The sequence below is a fragment of the Erithacus rubecula genome (genome assembly GCF_903797595.1).
Source record: "Erithacus rubecula genome assembly, chromosome: 28".
Classification (NCBI taxonomy): domain Eukaryota; kingdom Metazoa; phylum Chordata; class Aves; order Passeriformes; family Muscicapidae; genus Erithacus; species Erithacus rubecula.
The window spans coordinates 133,212-152,242 of NC_136680.1; the positions used below are offsets into that span (position 1 = coordinate 133,212).

The following is a 19,031-nucleotide window of genomic DNA, read 5'->3' on the forward strand; positions in this document are numbered from 1 at the left end:
TTACTTTAATTCTAACAATGGCTAAAAAGGCAATAGTCTAAAAACAAGCTGAATATATCTGGTGGGGTTTTTCTTAATGAAATCTAAAATTCTAGCCATTTTCCCACCACTGTGCCTTAGCTCCTGTGCCTGCTCTTGCAGAGTGGTGCCCCCAGCACCCCTGAGACAAGGGCTCAGCCCAGCTTCATGGGCATCGTGGGGTTGTGACAGCAGCCCTGGCACTGAAGGGTGCTGCTTTACACAGAAAATGAAAAGCAGCTGTTTCTTTCTTTTCAAGAGTATCAGAAAAACAAGAAGATGGTTCCCTCCCTATGTGGGCCAAAGGCTCCTTCAGTCCTTTCACTTTCAGCCACGCTGGTAGTACTAGTTCTCTGCCTTTCTCTGAAGAGGTTTTCCAATTTATTTCACTGGTGCTCTTTCTGGCCCGTGGGAATTAGCTACAACTGTCCTTCCCCTGTTACAGACCAAGATAAAAGCAGTGGTGGAGCCACCCAAAAACCCCAAAAAGAGAAGCAAAGAGTCCCAGCCCCAGGCACCTCAGCACCCAGAGGAGCTGCCCGCTCTGCAGAAGGCTGGGGTTTGCTGGCCCTGAGGATGCTCGCCCTCCTCAGCCCATGCAGCTGCACTCGCCTCCCTCCACCAGCAGCTCTGGCACCTCTGGCACCTCCAGCAGCCCCTTTTGCCAGGTGCCCCCAGCACAGCAATCTTTGCTTGGCACGGCTCAGGCGTGGCCCACCCCCAAGCTCCAGCAGGTATATCCCAAGTGCTTTAAGCTCCACTTTATAGGGAATGGCCTTTACAAGACATGGGCTTGGGGCAGTGGCCTGCTGTCCAAATAACCTTCTGGAACACCTGGACTTTGCCGGTAGGAGGATCTTAGAGGAAATTTGTTGTGACTGACAATTGTGATTCGTCGTGACTGACCTGCTAATGCCTCCTGTGCCCTGAAAGGGTCCTGAACCCACAGGGTGGTGTTTAAACCTTTCCTCTGCTGGCAGAGCTGTTCAATGGCTCTGAACCAAAGTCTGTTGAAGATGGCATCTGACGTGGGACACTATTAAATGTTGGGCCACAAAACAGCAGGCTGACAGCCTCCCTTCAGAACTGCACTATGGATGCAGAGAAAGCAGCTGTAACATTTATTTTCTCTCTCACTCTGTGGCTATGGGGAGAGGAGATGGTCAGAAGCCAGGAGATGTGGGGCCAACATCCTCCACACAAGCACCAAGCCAACAGCTTCCCTCCCATATAGCAGAGGACAGGGGAACCAATGGGCTGGAGGGAAAAGGGAAAAATACCTGGTGTTCAGTCTAAAATATGAGGCAGCACTTGCAGCTGTGGGAGCAGATGAAGGGCAGGGAGCAGATCATTTCTGATACCAGCTGCCCAGCAAGGCAGAGTGGGACCCACCGTGTGCCACTGCACTTTCCCACAGCACTGGCTGTCCCTGTGCCCTGGCAGAAGCAGCGCTCTCACCCAGGAGCCGTGCAGGAAACGCGGGTGAGGTTCTGCGAGAGCAGAAACGATCCTGCACCAGCCCAGCCTCCCCCCTGCTGGGCTGTGCCTTGACTCAGCGTGGGGCGAGTCACAGCTGGGGACGTCCCACAGCACCTGCAGGAAACCTGAACTGCCTGTGGGCTGGTGGTGCCGAGAGGGCAGGAGGGGAGAGACCAGCAGGGGGAAAAGCCTCGAGGAAGGAGAGCTGATATTTTGGAGCTGAGGAGCTCCTACGGCCCTCGAGCAGCATCACCTGTAGAGTCCACCTAAGGACAGGACCTGTGGCAGCAGCTCTGGGGCTGCAATTTTTGGAAGAGGTGCATTTTCTGATAGGGAGAGGCTCCTCCCCACCTTCACACAGGACTCTGAGCTCTCCCCTGCATCAATTCTATCAGTAAATGCTTGCACACAGACACAGGCTCTCCTGGAAGCAAACTCTTCTAGCTTGACTTAGCTTTAACTTCCAGGCATTGCAGCTGCTGTTTCTTTTCTCTGCTGACTTCATGTTTTAACCCCAATTTAAAAAAAAAAATCTTGTATTTGCTACAAAAAATTCACTTCATTAATCTGCATCCCTCTGGCTTTACTGTCACAAAATACTGCTTGGAAAAGAGAAAGCTGCTTTGGTGCTGCTGCCTCAGAGGGTTTGGGCACTCCAACACTTCAGGCAGGGAGACCAAAATGTTCCCTCCTTCCCACCACCTCCACCAGCATGTTTCAAGAGTGAGCAAGAGAGAGGAAATAAATCTCCTAGTGCTCCATCTACGACTGTGTCACCCCTCCAAAATAAGGCCTGCCATCACTCAGCCCATGATATTTTGGGTATTTGAGTACATGAGCGATGAGTTTGGGGACATAATTTTGCCCTGCAATCGTGAGTCTTCAGGCTCTGCAGCTCGTGGCTCTGGCTTTGCCTGGAGGTGCCTGTTTTGGCATCAGTGAGGGCCAAACGAAGTTTCTGTGAGAAGCTAAGTGCTCAAATGGGCCTGCAAACTTCTAGTTCAGGTTGATTTTTTTAGTGTGTGCTATATAGAATAAAATAGGAAGAAAATCCTGACTTTTCTCATTGTAGAAGCCAATTTTATTGGTAACAAAATGATCCTGTTGTCCATATTTGCAAAACATTTGCTATGTAAAAGATATCTTTGATTTTTGATGTCAAGAGATTTAAGAAAAATTGTAGTAACAGTGGAAGTTAGAAAATCTGGCTGTGTGAACTCTCTCAGAGAAATACACAATAGTGCATTAAAGGTTGTATTGCACTGATTATTCTGAAGGATCAAAATGACCCTCAAGTTATTAGAATTTCTCATTATGCACTTTTTAGGAAAAATTTGGGCAATCCTCACGCTGTGATAGTTTTAGTTTTTCCTTCTTGGTAGTTACAATTACTTCGGATGAAAACAGCAGCAACAGCTGTGGAAAAACCCACTCCAGCTTTATCAAATGGGCCAAGTGAGGCTTGTCATAATCAGCAAGTGGTGTAATTCCATGCAGAATATTAATTGCAATATTGGCACCCTTCCAACAGAGCTCTTTACAGCTCCATTGAAATTCTATTTGCTCTGATCTAACACTGGTTATAAATGTTACTGCACTTTTTTTGCCATTAACTGTGTGAGGCAGAAGGGTTGTTTCTGTTCAACACATGGATCATGCAGAACACTGCTCATTTCAGAGCCCAAATATAACATTTTATCATCAAGTGAATCTGAAATTTGCTTGGATAGAACTCAATCTTGCACCATAGAAGTCTATGAGTATTTAATGAAAGCTAAACATGGCCTGCATTGATATGATTTATGGATTTGTTGTTTATATGCTAAAGGCTCCTTTTCAAGGGTTATATCACCGTATTAGTTCCTTTAAACATGTCCATCTGCACTCAAATAATAAAAATACACATATGGACTGTAATGAAATACCATCCTGAACCATGCAGGGCAAGAAAATTCATGCTGCAACTATAGCAACTACTAAAATAGCAAAGCACATTGGTTTCTGACATGAACCTGTTCCTAATGTCCAAGAGACACTGTGTGCTGCGAGCTTTATATACCAGTTCCCAAAATATCCGAGTCCTGATAGGATGAGAAAATACTGTCGTTCTTGCACCAGGCCAATTACAAAGCTGTAGTTCCTGTGCTGGTAAAGATGTTTCCTGTTGATAACACAACAGGACAACACAGCACTTAGCTGCTAATGTTATCTGGGACCCTCATGACCTCTCGGAAACTTTAACAATTGTAGATTCCAGCACACGCAGAAGCCTCTCTTCTTGTGCTTTTGTTGGAATAAATAAGCAAGAAAGAAATAAACACTTGTTCTGCAGCCATATGCTCATTATTGGCCAGGGAGTAATTAGAGATGGCTGAAACACAGAGACCTCAACTCAAGGAGCAACAGGTTCCTACCTCTGATGCAGAGCCTGATAAGGCCTTTTCTAAGCAAATACACTGTAATATTTTTTTGTCCACTTAAAACATACTCATTTTCAACTTTATAGACTGGCTTTTTGTGTTTGAAGATGAAAAAAGCAGATTTCATTTGTTTATACTGTCAGCATTTCTGAACAGTCCTCCTTCATTATCCTTTCCCTCAAGCTTTTCCCTCAACTTTTATACTGAAATTCCTTCCTGCCTGTGCAGTTTTGTTCCATTTCCTTGGCCAGACAGCAGCAGTGACAGGTACAGCTTGGAGCAGCCTTCCAGTAGTTTTAAGAAAGGGCTCCCTGAAAATAGAAAACTGCAGCTGAGTTTGGGTGTTATATTATCTATCCCTCAATAACTGGCTGTTTCTAGCACACCTTTGAGATCTCCTACATCCACCATCCAATAGATATTTGCCAGCCCACAAAGCCCTTATGTAAAACCCCCCTAAATCTTGATACTACAGGAAACCCAGTGTCCCTACTTTCTCCTAGACTTTGTGAGTTAAATTCTTCATTGTCTGCTGGGGAGGAGCCAGCAGCTTCTATGACATCTTTAACTAATTAAAGCAGAAAAATCCAGAGCAAGATTTGCCCTGATTTGGAGCAACAACCATTCTCATCAGTTATCCAGTCTGTCCATGAAGCATCACCAGCAAAGCTTCCCCTGAAATCCAACAGGTACATCAGTGACGTGTAACCCAGTGGCTTGAAGATCTATAAATAACAGATAGATGGATTCACCCCATGTGCCTGATTTCCCTAGGTATTCTTCTATCCCTCAAAATCTGTAGTGCAACCACCATGCTGCTTCAGATGGTCTGAGATTCTCAGATGAGAAATTCTCAGAAGAAATTCTCTGATGAGATATAGGAAATTCCTTGACAAAAGTGCTTTTCCTAACTTATTAGAAAAAAACATTTTAAAATATTTATAATTGAATATTTGGACTTCAGTTCAGTGTGAAGAGTTAGTCTTTTCAATGGTCTTTTAAGCAGCCCATTCCTCTTCACCTACAGCTGCCCAACTGGAACAGCAGAGGTAAACCTAGCCAGTGTTCTTCCTTTCTCCATTGTTATTCCTGCTGGAAAGAGGCAGAACTTCTTGCAGCGATTTCCTCTGCTGCTTATTCACAGCAAGTCACAGTGGGAGTGGGTGGGAGGCAGAGTTCATTCATTTTTGTAGCATAACATAGAGCAGATTGTGTTTGGATTTCACTAGCTATTTGTTGTTTTATGTTTCTTTGCTTTATATTGGAGAAGGGCCTGCAACAAAACTTTGATCCAGGGTACAAATCCACAGCCAAGATTTGAACTAGGCCTACAAAACGCTCCAGAACAGGCTGAAGCCCAGCATGCTGACTCTAGAGCATCTTGTTCTTCATGTTGCTGATCATTTGATTCATTTATTTATTGTTCTATTTATTTATTTGACCATCAGCCTGCAAACAAACTTGGAGGCTCCATGATCTAGTCCATTATTTGTTGAGAGTAACTCAGTAATTCAATGTACAGCAAAATAAAGCTTCAGCTGTCAGGGTAGGACCTAAGACCAGATGGACACAAAGAGATGCAGTGTTGAAGAGGAATGAGATAAGGAGAGGTTATAAACAGGGCATAATTTCTGATGTTAAATGCAAAATTCCAAATCCTCCAGTTCAATGAGTTTGTCAACAACCACAGAGCAGCAGAACAGCTGAAGTGGGAAAAGTGGCTTTAATCTTCCAGTGCAATGCCATGGATTTTGCAGGGCTATGGAAGGTCTCAGATTCAGATGGCTGTTTGCACCAACTTCTCAGGAGCTTAGTCTGGGATAGATCCTGATAAAACAATACTCCTTCATTTTCAGAACTAATACAGATCTGAGTTTAGCTATAACTCCTATCAAAAAAAACCCCTACATCTTTCTCTTTAGGAGCTGGTGTGAAGGAAGAGTGCTGCCCAGAGCAGTGATGACACTGAGCCCACACCACAATCCCCACACAGCCCCTGCACTGCCAAAGCCCACGAGGTCACAGTCACAGCACAGGAACTGGACAAGGACCTTAAAGCCCATCCTGTTCTATCATACCCTGCCAGGAGGAGGGACACCTTCTATTAGATCAGGCTGATCCAAGCTCTGTCAAACCTGGTCTTGAATATTCCCAAGGATAGGGCAGCCACAGATTCTCTGGGCAGCCTGTGCCAGGGCCTCACCATCCTCAAAAGCAGAAACTTTTCCAAATATCCAATCTAAACCTTCTTTCTGTCAGTGTGATGCCATTCCCCCAGTCCTGTCACACCAAGCTCTTATAAAGTCTCTTTCCATCTTTCTTGTGGGCTCCCTTCAGATACTGGCAGGTCACACATAGGTCACTGCACAGATTTTCTTCTCCAGGCTGAACAATCCCAGTTCTTTCAGCCTTTCCTCACAGGAGAGCTGCTCCATCCCTCTGATCATCTTGGAGGCCTCCTCTGGGCTTGTTCCAACAGGTCTGTGTCCTTCCCGTGCTGGAGCCCCCAAAGACTGAAAGTTTTTCACTAATTCCCTAATGTGCAACAGCTACAAAAAGGAACCTCCTGCATCTGCCTGCAGTGAGCTGTAACTGCTTTCACAAATGCTGAGTCAGGACGACGTGCTGTAACTACAGGAGAAACAAGTTTTATCTGTGTGGAGGGAGGGTATGACATAGAGAACACACTGAATTGCACAAAGTTCCCTGGAAAAAAGTTTTACAATTGTTTGTTTACATTTTCACGTCTCCTGTAGCATTAGTAATATTGTTGCATAGTTAATTACTATGGCAATTAAGATAATTCATACTGTCCCTTGACTTTGTTCTCTCATGCTGTTTTCTGCAAGGCCATCAACCCTCGCTGTGCCAGGGCTGCTGAAATTACAAACAGCAGTGGGTGTCAACCACAAAGGGGAAAAAAAGCACTGAACATATTGCAACACTGCATTTGGCAAAAGATAAGGACAGAGGTGCCAAGGTTTAGCCTTTTTATTTTCACAGAATAAAGTCAGAAATAAACAGGTGCAATCTCCTAACCAGAGGCAATTCCACTCCAGGTAGCCTCATGATCTCTTTATGTTTTATAGGCAAAACCAGCTCAGACTAGAACTGGGAAGCAAATACAAGCAGTCCAAACAGTATTCCAGCATAAAAAGATGCCAAGAAAGAAGGAAGAGTGGGAAAACTTTAAAGAACACACAATGAAAGACTTTCTGCAGCTGGAAGATTAAGGTGGAATGAAGCTTTTCTAAGGCACCCATTTTACTTGATTGGGAAGCAGGTTTTGGCTTAATTTATAGAGACAAAACCAGTTTTTCCTAGAGCTAATCAAGTGTGTGGGAGTGAAAAGCTTCTCTTTCTTTTCTACTATATCACACAGGAGCTTTCAGACCACCAGCTGAGGTTTAGTTTGTGACCCAGTGATGTCCAGTACCCACATACAACCCCGAGTAGCTGCTCCTGTGGTGCTGCACTGACTCATCCCTTCCCTTGGTACTGACCCTCTACTGCACTTTGCAGGAGTACCAGTACCAGCCACACGAGAGAAAAAGAAAGAAAGAAGAATGTTAAACTGTCCAGTTAAATTGACAACTTGCTCAGCTCCAAAAACCACACTGCATAAGGCTAAGAAAATAATTAAATGCACCCAGCGACTAAAACAGCTGTGCCTTCAGGTGCAGGCAGGTCGGGCACATCCCACGGTGACTCTCAGCGTGCTCGGGATGCCACCTGCTGGCACAGCTGCTCCCAGGCGTGCTGGGCTCTGACTCACCGAGAGAGCCAGAGCACTCACACACACCCACTGCTGGAGGAGACAAAGCTGCCGGGCAGGAGTGCCGCTGGCACAGCTGGACAGCAGTTATCCCACTGCTGGAGGAGACAAAGCTGCCGGGCAGGAGTGCCGCTGGCACAGCTGGACAGCAGTTATCCCACTGCTGGAGGAGATGAAGCTGCCGGGGCAGGAGTGCCGCTGGCACAGCTGGAGAGCAGTTATCCCACTGCTGGAGGAGACAAAGCTGCCGGGCAGGAGTGCCGCTGGCACAGCTGGACAGCAGTTATCCCACTGCTGGAGGAGATGAAGCTGCCGGGCAGGAGTGCCGCTGGCACAGCTGGAGAGCAGTTATCCCACCGGGGAGGAGATGAAGCTGCCGGGCAGGGGGTGCGGCTGGCACAGCTGGACAGCAGTTATCCCACCGGGGAGGAGATGAAGCTGCCGGGGCAGGAGTGCCGCTGGCACAGCTGGAGAGCAGTTATCCCACTGCTGGAGGAGATGAAGCTGCCGGGCAGGAGTGCCGCTGGCACAGCTGGAGAGCAGTTATCCCACCGGGGAGGAGATGAAGCTGCCGGGCAGGGGGTGCGGCTGGCACAGCTGGACAGCAGTTATCCCACTGCTGGAGGAGATGAAGCTGCCGGGCAGGGGGTGCCGCTGGCACAGCTGGAGAGCAGTTATCCCACCGGGGAGGAGATGAAGCTGCCGGGGCAGGGGGTGCCGCTGGCACAGCTGGAGAGCAGTTATCCCACTGCTGGAGGAGATGAAGCTGCCGGGGCAGGAGTGCGGCTGGCACAGCTGGACAGCAGTTCTCCCACTGCTGGAGGAGATGAAGCTGCCGGGCAGGAGTGCCGCTGGCACAGCTGGAGAGCAGTTATCCCACTGCTGGAGGAGATGAAGCTGCCGGGCAGGAGTGCCGCTGGCACAGCTGGAGAGCAGTTATCCCACTGCTGGAGGAGATGAAGCTGCCGGGCAGGGGGTGCCGCTGGCACAGCTGGAGAGCAGTTATCCCACTGCTGGAGGAGATGAAGCTGCCGGGGCAGGAGTGCCGCTGGCACAGCTGGAGAGCAGTTATCCCACTGCTGGAGGAGATGAAGCTGCCGGGCAGGAGTGCCGCTGGCACAGCTGGAGAGCAGTTATCCCACTGCTGGAGGAGATGAAGCTGCCGGGCAGGAGTGCCGCTGGCACAGCTGGAGAGCAGTTATCCCACTGCTGGAGGAGATGAAGCTGCCGGGCAGGGGGTGCCGCTGGCACAGCTGGAGAGCAGTTATCCCACTGCTGGAGGAGATGAAGCTGCCGGGGCAGGAGTGCCGCTGGCACAGCTGGAGAGCAGTTATCCCACTGCTGGAGGAGATGAAGCTGCCGGGCAGGGGGTGCCGCTGGCACAGCTGGAGAGCAGTTATCCCACTGCTGGAGGAGATGAAGCTGCCGGGCAGGGGGTGCTGCTGGCACAGCTGGAGAGCAGTTATCCCACCGGGGAGCAATGGAGCGCAGCGACAGGACTGCGCCCGGCAGGGACAGCACACAGCTCCTGCTGCCAGCACCTCCAGCCAGCTGCCAGCTACCAACCAGGGGCAGCTGAAAACACAGTTATACACTTCACTGAGATTCGAAACATGCAAACTGTCTTTTAAAAGTTTTTTGTATTAGATAATTACCTATAAACATGGTGGCAAACCAAGACATTTACATTTTACCACATTAAGCAGAAAACAGTTCCGTGAGATAAAGATTTAGCAGTTGGTCTAAGAAAAAAACTTGAGGGAAAAAAATTACTCCTAGGATCACAGACTAGTTTGTGTTGGAAGAGATATCACAGCCTATCTCACTCTAAATGGGACACCTTGAACTGTCCCAGGTGCTCCACGCCCTGTCTGACCCAGCCTCGGGCCCTGCCAGGGATCCAGGGGCAGCCACAGCTCCTCTGGCAGCCTGTGCCAGCCTGCCCACCTGCACAGGGCAGTTCCCTACCCGTGTCCCACCCAAACCCGCCCTCCTTGTACAGGAGCAAGTGCTGGAAAAACATCCCTCCTTTCTGTGTTTCTGCCTGTGCAGCTACACAGGCACCCACACTATAATAATGAATGGATGAAAGGGGGGGAGGGTGCATTTTATGGTGCATGGGTGGATTTTGCAGAGAATAGAAAAATGAATTTTTTTGAATGAATTTGGTAAACAAACCAGGAATATCAGTACTTCCTGCTTTTATAAAGGTCTGTTGCACCTATTCAGGCCTCACATTAGAAGAGCTGAACATACTCTGAGATTAGAGGCTAGTACCTGGTGTAGATCAAACTGAAAAAGAATCAGGCAAAGTACAACTGATTCAAAGAGGACTTTTTGCCCTTTATTACCTTCTGGACAAGCATGGCTGATGCCCCATCATCAAAACAACCAAACTGTAACAAAATAGGAGAAAACATGGTTCTGGTCCACAAGATCCAAACTTCAAGAGGAAAACAAAGATATGGAGAGTCACATTTTACAGACATAATTAGAGCCAACACTTGGAAAAAGAAAGTCAGCAGAAAGTGATTTGTCAACCAGTTACAGTTTTAATACAAAAAGTTTTAGTCCAGTCATAAGCTTAATTGTTCAAATGAAAATGAGTAGTGGAACTGAAATCTTGAACAAGGTGATTTTGTTTCAACATCAAGCTTGCTGGGTGACAGAGTCAGAACACACCTGTCCACACCCTGGCTGCCAAAAACTGGGGTGCAGTTGTTGCCAAACACCACAGACTATTTCCTGAGGCAGATCTGCAATGTCCCAGCAGCTGCAGCTCGGGGGTTTAGCTGATTTTTGGCTAACTGTACACACAGGTGTCTCTATACAGTCTACAAGGACTCAGTGAGGACAGTGACTGAATTATCTTCTCACTCTCTGTGGACACTCCTCAACTCCCACCAGTGGAGAATTTTACACACAATGTATTATCACATCACATCTGCAGACATAGATATTTAGATTGTGATGGTTTAAGTTTAGCACCTCTCAGGAATACTAAATTCAACCCAAAACATCCTAAAAGTTGTGTAAAGAAAATACTGATAACCGTCACAATTTTTCTGAAGAAAAACCTCACCAAAACCCAAAATAACTATGTACACTCATGCCAATTGTAGTTTCTCAGAAAAAAAAAATTAAATGGCATGTAAAAAAATAATACCTTTAAGAATAACATTGTGACTTGTTATTCATTCTGACAGGAAGATACAGTAATAGCTGTTTGCAAACAGAAAAGATAGAGAAAGAAAACAACTCTCCTTAGGGCAAATGAATTTAAACAATTCTAGCTAACTATAGCAAAAAGGGAAGTATTTGCCCTAAATTAACACAAAAGGCAAGTTGGAAGAAAGATGGCAACTGTATTTCTGTCGGCCTCTTCTTATACAGTAACTTCCAGGAAGAGCTTGGAGTATAGCACTATTGTCTGGAAAAATAATGAACTCCCAATCTTCCTACCAAATTACATCACCTCTAGAGGTGTTTTGGTCTTTTAATACCTAATCTAAGGCTTTATGCCTGCATATTACAATTGGGAACTTGTTTGATGAACAGAAATTTTAAAAAGCAAATACTGGTCAGTTGGCAGAGGGTTTCCAGGCCCTGGGGAGTCACAAGGTTGGAACTCTTCCACCTGCATTTCGACTGACTGAAGCCAGCACTCCTGCTTCCAGAGCCTCTCCCACAGGCATTTACTCCTGTCATCTCTTGTTCTCAGTTAACCCAGTCTTTATCAAACCCCTATTTTTGTTTCCAAACCTTTTACTTGGAAGTTCTCTCAGATTAATTCCTTTGAAACCATGAAAAAAAACAAAAAACAAAAAAAAGAAAAAAAAACAAACAAAAAAAACACCCCCCCCCCCCAAAAAAACAAAAAAAAACAAAACAAAAAAAAAAAAAAAAAACACCAAACCCAAACAAACTAACAGTATTTTTTTACTTCAGGTAATTTCAACTCGTATTCTGCAATTTTTTAAGTTAACAGAGCTGTGAATGAGTTAAGGCACCCAAATGCCCAGAAAAAAAAAATAAATACCTTGGGCTAAATATAACAAAGTGTTCAGCAGTCATTTAATTGCACAATCATCTCCCTAATTTGTAGCACAATGCTGCCAATGTCTTTAGGGATCCTAAAATACAAATACTAGAAACTCTGTGACTGTAACGGACAAGGCATCGACAAGACATTCCCAAGGTTCATTCTGGATTCCTGGCTCCTCAATGTAACTGCTACTCCTAATGTAATTAGCATTTAGCAGCAAGATCAGCATGTTCTAAGAATGAAATAAATATTCACACAATCAATACTAATGGTTCAAAAGCTCAAACACATTATTGAAATCAATAAATTTCCAATCTTTCTTCTGTCAATCCAAGATTGCAGAAACGAGACCCTTGGCAACAACACTCACAGCTCTCAGGACCACAGAGGCTTCTGCAAATGAATTCTGGGCCCAAAGGCTCCTTGTCTGTGGTGCCTGTGAGGTGTTTTACTGTGTTCGGAGCTGGTAGTCTGTGAAGGGGAAAAAACCAACAAAAATGCAATTTTAGTAATTTGTCTCATTAAAAGAAGTAAAGTAGAGCAGCAAATTAGAAAAAAGTGATAAAACGCATTCTCATATTAACATATATTAACACAAGAATATGCAAATATCAATAAATACTGAGAGGAATAGCCTTCAACTGTAGGAGGGACAGGTTAGATGGGATATCAGGAATAAATTCTTTCCTGTGCAGGGGTGAGGCCTCCCCCACCCCTGGAAGTGTCCAATGCCAGGCTGGATGGGGCTGGGAGCAGCCTGGGACAGTGGAAGGTGTCCCTGCCCAGGGCAGAGGGTGGAACATGAGCTTTAAGGTCTCTTCCCACTAAAAATCTGGTATTTTGTACTCAACAGTGTCTTACACATTTTAAAGCTGGCAGAATGATATGTCTGAGCATACTGCTAATGATGTGCTTGATTTTAAATTTACCAAATTCCAGCTCAATTAGAAAATGCTTGAACAGCATTACCACTCCACCCCACTGGGTCTTTCATTAAGACACCAAAAAGGGGACTAGAAAACAAAGAGCTGTAGCTTAATCTACTGTGTATCCAAACCAGACAGTTCCAGGCTCAAAAATACGAGCTTCAATTTGTTGGTGTATTCTGGAGAAACAAAATATTCCCTGGCTCTCACCTCCATTCTGGGTGATGTACCGGACCCAGGGCAGAGCCTGGTAGCCACTCTTCTCAATTATCTTTAAGTAACGAACCTGAAAAAAAAGATCTGTAAGATACAAAATTTCCCACATTGGCCAAGCAGTATTTACCAAAAAGAAAAGCAAAAAATCTGACCTTCTTATGGGTAAAAATCTGTCTTATGGATAAAACTGAACACCAAGATGAGAAACACCTTGCATGCTAAAGCCCATCATGTGAATTTTACAGTATTTCTGCTCTCAGTCACTAACCTGGATTCCTGAAGTGGTGAAATATGGAATCTCAAACTTTACGCTAATGGGAGGTTTTCCTTCCTTGTCTTCAGCTTCAACACTTGGAAGTCCAAAGTGAGCTCTCATCAGGTATTCTTTTCCACCCTACCCAAAAGGGACAGTTTAGGTTTTTTTTCTTGAAATAATAATAAAAAACTTGCAATGATACAAGTTTTCTTAATGTCAAGCTGCTGAACTCCACTATTTATTCTAGCTCTTCTCCAGGGCTTCAAAATTTATTTTAAAAATCCTTTTCTTAAAAAAAAAAAAAAAAAAGCAGATCCAGCCCGAGGCATAATGCATTTTCTTCCAATCTCATACTCAAAAATTCAGATTAAATAGTGACACACAGCTGTACTATCACACCATTAGCAGTGGATAGAGCTCATGCTCATGGAACCACCCAAGAAGTAGAGCCTGACAAAACTCAAACAGCTGTTGCTGAAGCCAGGCCAAGGGTTACTCCACCCAGAGACATCACTCAAAAATCTGCTCTCTGCCCAGGTTCTGAAAAAAAATCCAAGTGAAAAAAAAATAAACAACATCTATTAGCAAGTTCCAATCTTTCATCCATGGAAAAAGAGGCAGAATCCACTGTTACTTGTCTGAGACCAACAGAAACTGCTTTAGGCAGAGTCTAAATGTGAATGAAATATTAGCATTAAGTAATTATTACACTGTTGGGTGGTAAGAGTGAAAAATAACACTTACTGGAAAAGATTTAATGGACCAGACGATTTCACTGTTCTCTGGAACCCATTTGACACTTCCAACAGTGGTTTTAAACTTTGGCGAGTCCGCATCGTTCGGAACCGGGATGTGAATCTCCACATTGTTGGCAGTTGACCTACGCTTAAACTGACTCTTCGCCTAAAGAAGAAAAATAACACAGCAGTAAAGCAGAGCCTAAGTATTTTCATGATGCTGGCGAGCTCAGAGAGCTGTGAGACACACAGCTCCCCTCCAGCCCAACCTGTTATCCTGAGAACCAGAACTGACACCGAGACCATAACTTACAAATGAAGTCTTCAAAAGTATCTAAAGTCCCACAGAAATACTGAATTCTTCTACAAAAATGCGTATGCTGCTCATCGAGATTTGAAAACAACAAAAGAAGACTAAAATTTGCCATAATTATTTAAGGATGTCTGACCTTGATCATGTACTCGATGCGGCTGTGGGAATGTTTCTCAATCACAGACTCAATCCAGATCAGGGGTTTTACCTGGTGGGGAAAAAACACATCGCAGCTCTGAGTTTTAGACAGAGTCACTAAAATTTTGCTTTCCCATAAGAATACACTCAATATATGAACCATACAGAACATGCAGCCTGTGGTGTTCAAAATTACAGAATTGTAGTTTTGTGCAAAATAATTATACCAAGGAGCAAGCACTGATATACATTTTTAAACCTATAATTCTTGTACATTTGATCATTGTTGTATCTCAGATTAATCCCTAATGACAAACACTTGCATCAGAAAATATTCAACAGTTTAACATACTAGGGACTGAACTGTTTCTTTGCTGTAGACCTTCTCTAGATTGAATTTTTTGACTCTTCTGAAACAAAGACCACCTTTATCCTCATGGCCAGCATGTGCTTGTTAACAAGCACAATGAATTGCTACTGACATTATGTAGTTAGATTAAAAACATAGCCACAGTGTTTCAAAAACAGTTTCAACAGCAGCTGAAAATACAGAGACTTACTGCTAAGTCTAAACTTTCTCTTCCTCCAGAAGGAGCGAGCACCAAGTTTTGCTATTAACAGTTAACTGGAAAACCCATGTGCTGCTCACATTCCAAGAAAACAAAATGCGGGAAAGCCACTATGGCTACAGTCTAAACCATTCTCAAGAAGGCAAACATCCAGACTCACGTGGGTATTGAGACGGTATGACATGAGCTCAAATTCCCCATCAGGTGGAATGAAAGAGATTGTCCTGTCGTTTTCAAAGCGAGAGAGACGAACACACTGGTGAAACTTCACATCTTCCAGTTCTACTGATTTACTTTTCCCACCTAGCACAAAACACACAGGTCACACAAACTATGGCCCAAGACTCACTGCAGCACAGCTGCTGCCCCTGCGCTGGGCACTGCTGAGGCACCTCAAAATCTGGCATCAGTTTTGGGCCCCTCACAACAAGGAAAACACTGAGGGACTGCAGTGTGTCCACAAAAGGAAACAGAGCTGGGGAAGCGACGGGAGCCCCAGGAGTGGCTGAGGGAGCTGGGAAAGAGGCTCAGCCTGGAGAAAAGGAGGCTCGGGGGGACCTTCTGGCTCTGCACAATTCCCTGACAGGAGGGGGCAGCCAGGGGGTCAGGCTCTGTTCCCAGGCAGCACAGGACAGGCCAAGTGGAAATGTCCTCAAGTTGTGCCAGTGGAGGTTTAGGTTATGTTGTGAGAAAATTTATTCACTGAAAGGATGCTCATGCATTGGCACAGGCTGCTCAGGGCACTGGTGGGGCCACCAGCAGTTGGATCTCATAAATTTAGGGGGCTTTTCCAAGCTCTGTGATTCTATGATTACAATGCCACCCAACTCCGTCACGATGACCGCGACTCTGCAGCACTCACGGCCTGTGTTATCGAAGAGAACTTTGTCATTCAGGCCCAGGCGCAGCTCCGGCATTCCTGAGAGGAACACTCTCATCTTAATGGAGCCAACGATCTCACTCCGTAACACGTTTCCGTTGGCACTGACCTGAACAAAGACCAAGAGCAAGGAAAGACACTCTGGGTTTTCTTGGATGTGTTTCATGAGGCATTAATCCAGTAGAGTGAATGAGATCAGGGAGCTGAAGGAGCACGCACAGAGGAGGAAAGGACAAATCCAAACATCAGCAATACACACAATTAAAGCATTATTTGTACTGGATTTCCTTGGGGGAACTTAGTGATCACATTGCTTTAAGTGTCACAGCTCACCCTCCACAGTCAGACTTTTTACTGCAGGTTTTCATACAAAAAGCCCTTTTTAACACTTCTTACTACAATTGTCACACAAAAGTTAGACTACAAGGTACCCACCAAAAGGTTAACAGACTCTATGACATCCAGGAACACCTCGTTTTTCCTGTATTTGATCCCTTCTGATCTCCACGAAACAGCGTTTGTAACAGTGGCAGGCGGGCGTGGGGCTCCAGTTTCAAGTTTGTGGCCTTCCTGAGTGATGTACCTTCACAACCATAGAATTGGCATTGATAAAAAAGAAAATCAATATTTTTGATAATTAGAACACACCAAAACATTTGTTTGCTCATGGAAAAAGGCTCAAAACATTCCAAGAGCTTTTGTCACTGTAGGTGATGCAGAGTGATACTTACTCTTGTAAAATTTTACTATCGGTGGTTTGTGGATAACCAAAATCCATAAGCTCATCTAACAACTCATAAATAATAACAAAATTATCCCTAATGCTCTCTTCTTCCAGCTCCTTGAAATATTCAGAAAAAACCTGAAATGCAACAACAGGAGGGAGAGGGAGAAGAAGAACATTAACCGAGGAAGCACAGCACATACAGAAAGTAATCTTGCATCTAAAATAATAATATTCTAAAGTTGCAACCCAAACCCCATACTTCCCAAACAGCATTCTGCTCAGATCAGCACCAGGAAACCCAACACAATCAAAACAGATACAGAGAATCCTAGAAGAAGCTATTATGAAAAATATTTATTCAGGATAAAGTGTTTTCCACACCAAGCAGATGAAGCAAGCACAGACTGGTGTGAGGCACCACGACACACACAATTCAGTCTCCACAGGTGCTCAGGTCCTGTGTGACTGCTTACAGCACTGTGCCTCATCCTCTTCCTACACAGCTACAAAATACCAGTGCCCTTATTAGCAGTTAAGAAGATAGTTCTACAAAATTATCAAACATAAAGTAAAAAGGCTATTATCTAAGTTCTTAAAAAATGCAAAAGGTCTATGCACTTCTATTGAGATAGAAAAGAACACATAGGTTACTTTTAAAATATACTCACCTGAACTACTTTATATAAAAATGAAAACACCAGTGATACACAAGCATTTTTCTTAGAAGTTGCAACAACTGAAAAAGGATGTTCAGGAATGTACATTTTAAAAAAGTTTACTAGGAGCATTTTAAAAAGCCTAATTTTAGGCAATTAGAGTTGCCTAGAAGATTGATGCATTGACTACTTCACAGCACCTATATTCCATGGATATATGAAGATAAACATTCAGGAAGTCATTAATTAAAGTAAAATTAATAAAAATACTTTTCTGGACTTTATACTGCTGGTGTATATTACACTACATAAAGCATACAAAAACCTTATTTAATATAACCAACATTACTGAATATAGCCTTATATGCCACTTCACTCATTCTCTGACTCGCACTTTGACATAAAAAAGCCCCAAACCAGTAACTGTTGGCATGACAACACATCTGTGGCATAAAGGATACGATACAGGTTGTTATGTTTAATCCACATGAAACGAACTCCTCCATGTGCTAGGATAGGAGAAAGCGTCCCCTCTTCTTCCTTTTCCATAAGGATTGGCATAAAATGTTCCACCTCTGACATGTCCACATCTCCGCGATAATTCCGACAGATCAGAACCTATCAAGAAAGCAACCAAATCCTCGTTTTTTCTCTTTCACTTGTTTTTCCTCTTTCATAAGGACGTTATCATGCAAGACATTAAATGCTTGAAAAGCCCCTTTAAAGTAATCCAGCTTCCCTCAAGCCTCTCTGCATTTAGAAGCGCAAATCACAATGCCAAAATACAAAATAGAAGGGAAATACCAATATTTAATTGCAAAGTCATGTATTAGTATCTTCCAGACCTACCCCTCCCCTATTCCTGCTCACACTCTAACAATGACTTTAGGATAGGAACACACCCAACTCCTGTGAGGCAAAGCAGCCGCACTAACGGCAGAGATTATTGCCCTGGGCATGCCGCCTCACTCAACATCTCTACCGGCGAGGGGCTACAGGCCACAACTGCCCCGTCCCCGCTCGGCTAACGCGGGGCTGGCCGCGAGGCGGTGCCGGGAAGGGCAGCGCGGCCCCCGCAGCCCTCACAGAGGCCGCGGAACCCCCGGCTCGACGCCGGGGCCGCTGAACCCCGCGGCCGGGTCTCACCTTCCCCTTCAGGTCCAGCACATAGACGGCGCTGGCCGACATCGCCGGGCCGCGTCCCGCTCGCTCCCGCTTCCGCGGGAAGTGACGCCAGAGCCGGAAGCGGCGGCTGCGCGCAGCACGCGCGCGCTGCGGCGGAAGGACATCGGTGTGGCGGAGCCGTTAAATAGAGCCGGCGGGCTGCGCCCCGGCACCGGCACCGGCACCGGCCCCGCAGCGCGGGCACAGCCCGGCCGAGCCGGGGCCCGCACACACCGCCTGCCCGGGCTCAACGGCGCCCGCGGCCGAACTCGAGTAACAATGTTCCGATTTTAGCGGCGTCTTAGGATTTCGAACTTCAGGATATTCGTTATGCCTCGGAGGGGATAAGAATCCTAAAGGCAGGTTCGGCGCTTCCAAAACTTCACACACAAGCTTTGTTCAGCGCGCCGACCCGATTTTATAGTTATATCGGCACCAAAAAAAGGGACGAAAGCAGCGTTTAAATAAATTACATCGAAGTTACAAGTTGCAGTGGGCTCCTCTGAAAGAGCTCAAGGTAGAAATGATACTGTTTTCCACAAAAATCGGATTCAGTACCCGGCGCACAGTGAGCCAGTAATTAGACGCTCGAGAGACAAACAGACAATTTATTTCAGAGTTGCACAAACCTGGGTTTTCGGTGGGGTTCCAGAAATCCACCACATCAAAACTTGGACATCACTTAGAGCTTGTTGGCTGCTCTGTACTTCAT

General features: G+C 45.3%; 1 protein-coding gene across 1 annotated transcript; it reads right to left on the bottom strand.

Annotated features, from left to right (window-relative positions):
• Positions 1-11,608: 11,608 nt before the first annotated feature.
• Positions 11,609-18,421, bottom strand: AP1M1 (adaptor related protein complex 1 subunit mu 1). The gene is made up of 12 exons (XM_079328195.1): positions 18,302-18,421; positions 17,617-17,773; positions 17,168-17,235; positions 16,504-16,634; positions 16,208-16,355; positions 15,755-15,881; positions 15,053-15,195; positions 14,322-14,393; positions 13,880-14,038; positions 13,148-13,273; positions 12,874-12,949; positions 11,609-12,208 (listed from the first exon to the last, which is right to left on the bottom strand). The coding sequence occupies exons 1-12, from the start codon at positions 18,341-18,343 to the stop codon at positions 12,186-12,188; spliced, it is 1,272 nt and encodes a 423-aa protein (XP_079184321.1). The 5' UTR covers positions 18,344-18,421; the 3' UTR covers positions 11,609-12,185.
• Positions 18,422-19,031: the final 610 nt, after the last annotated feature.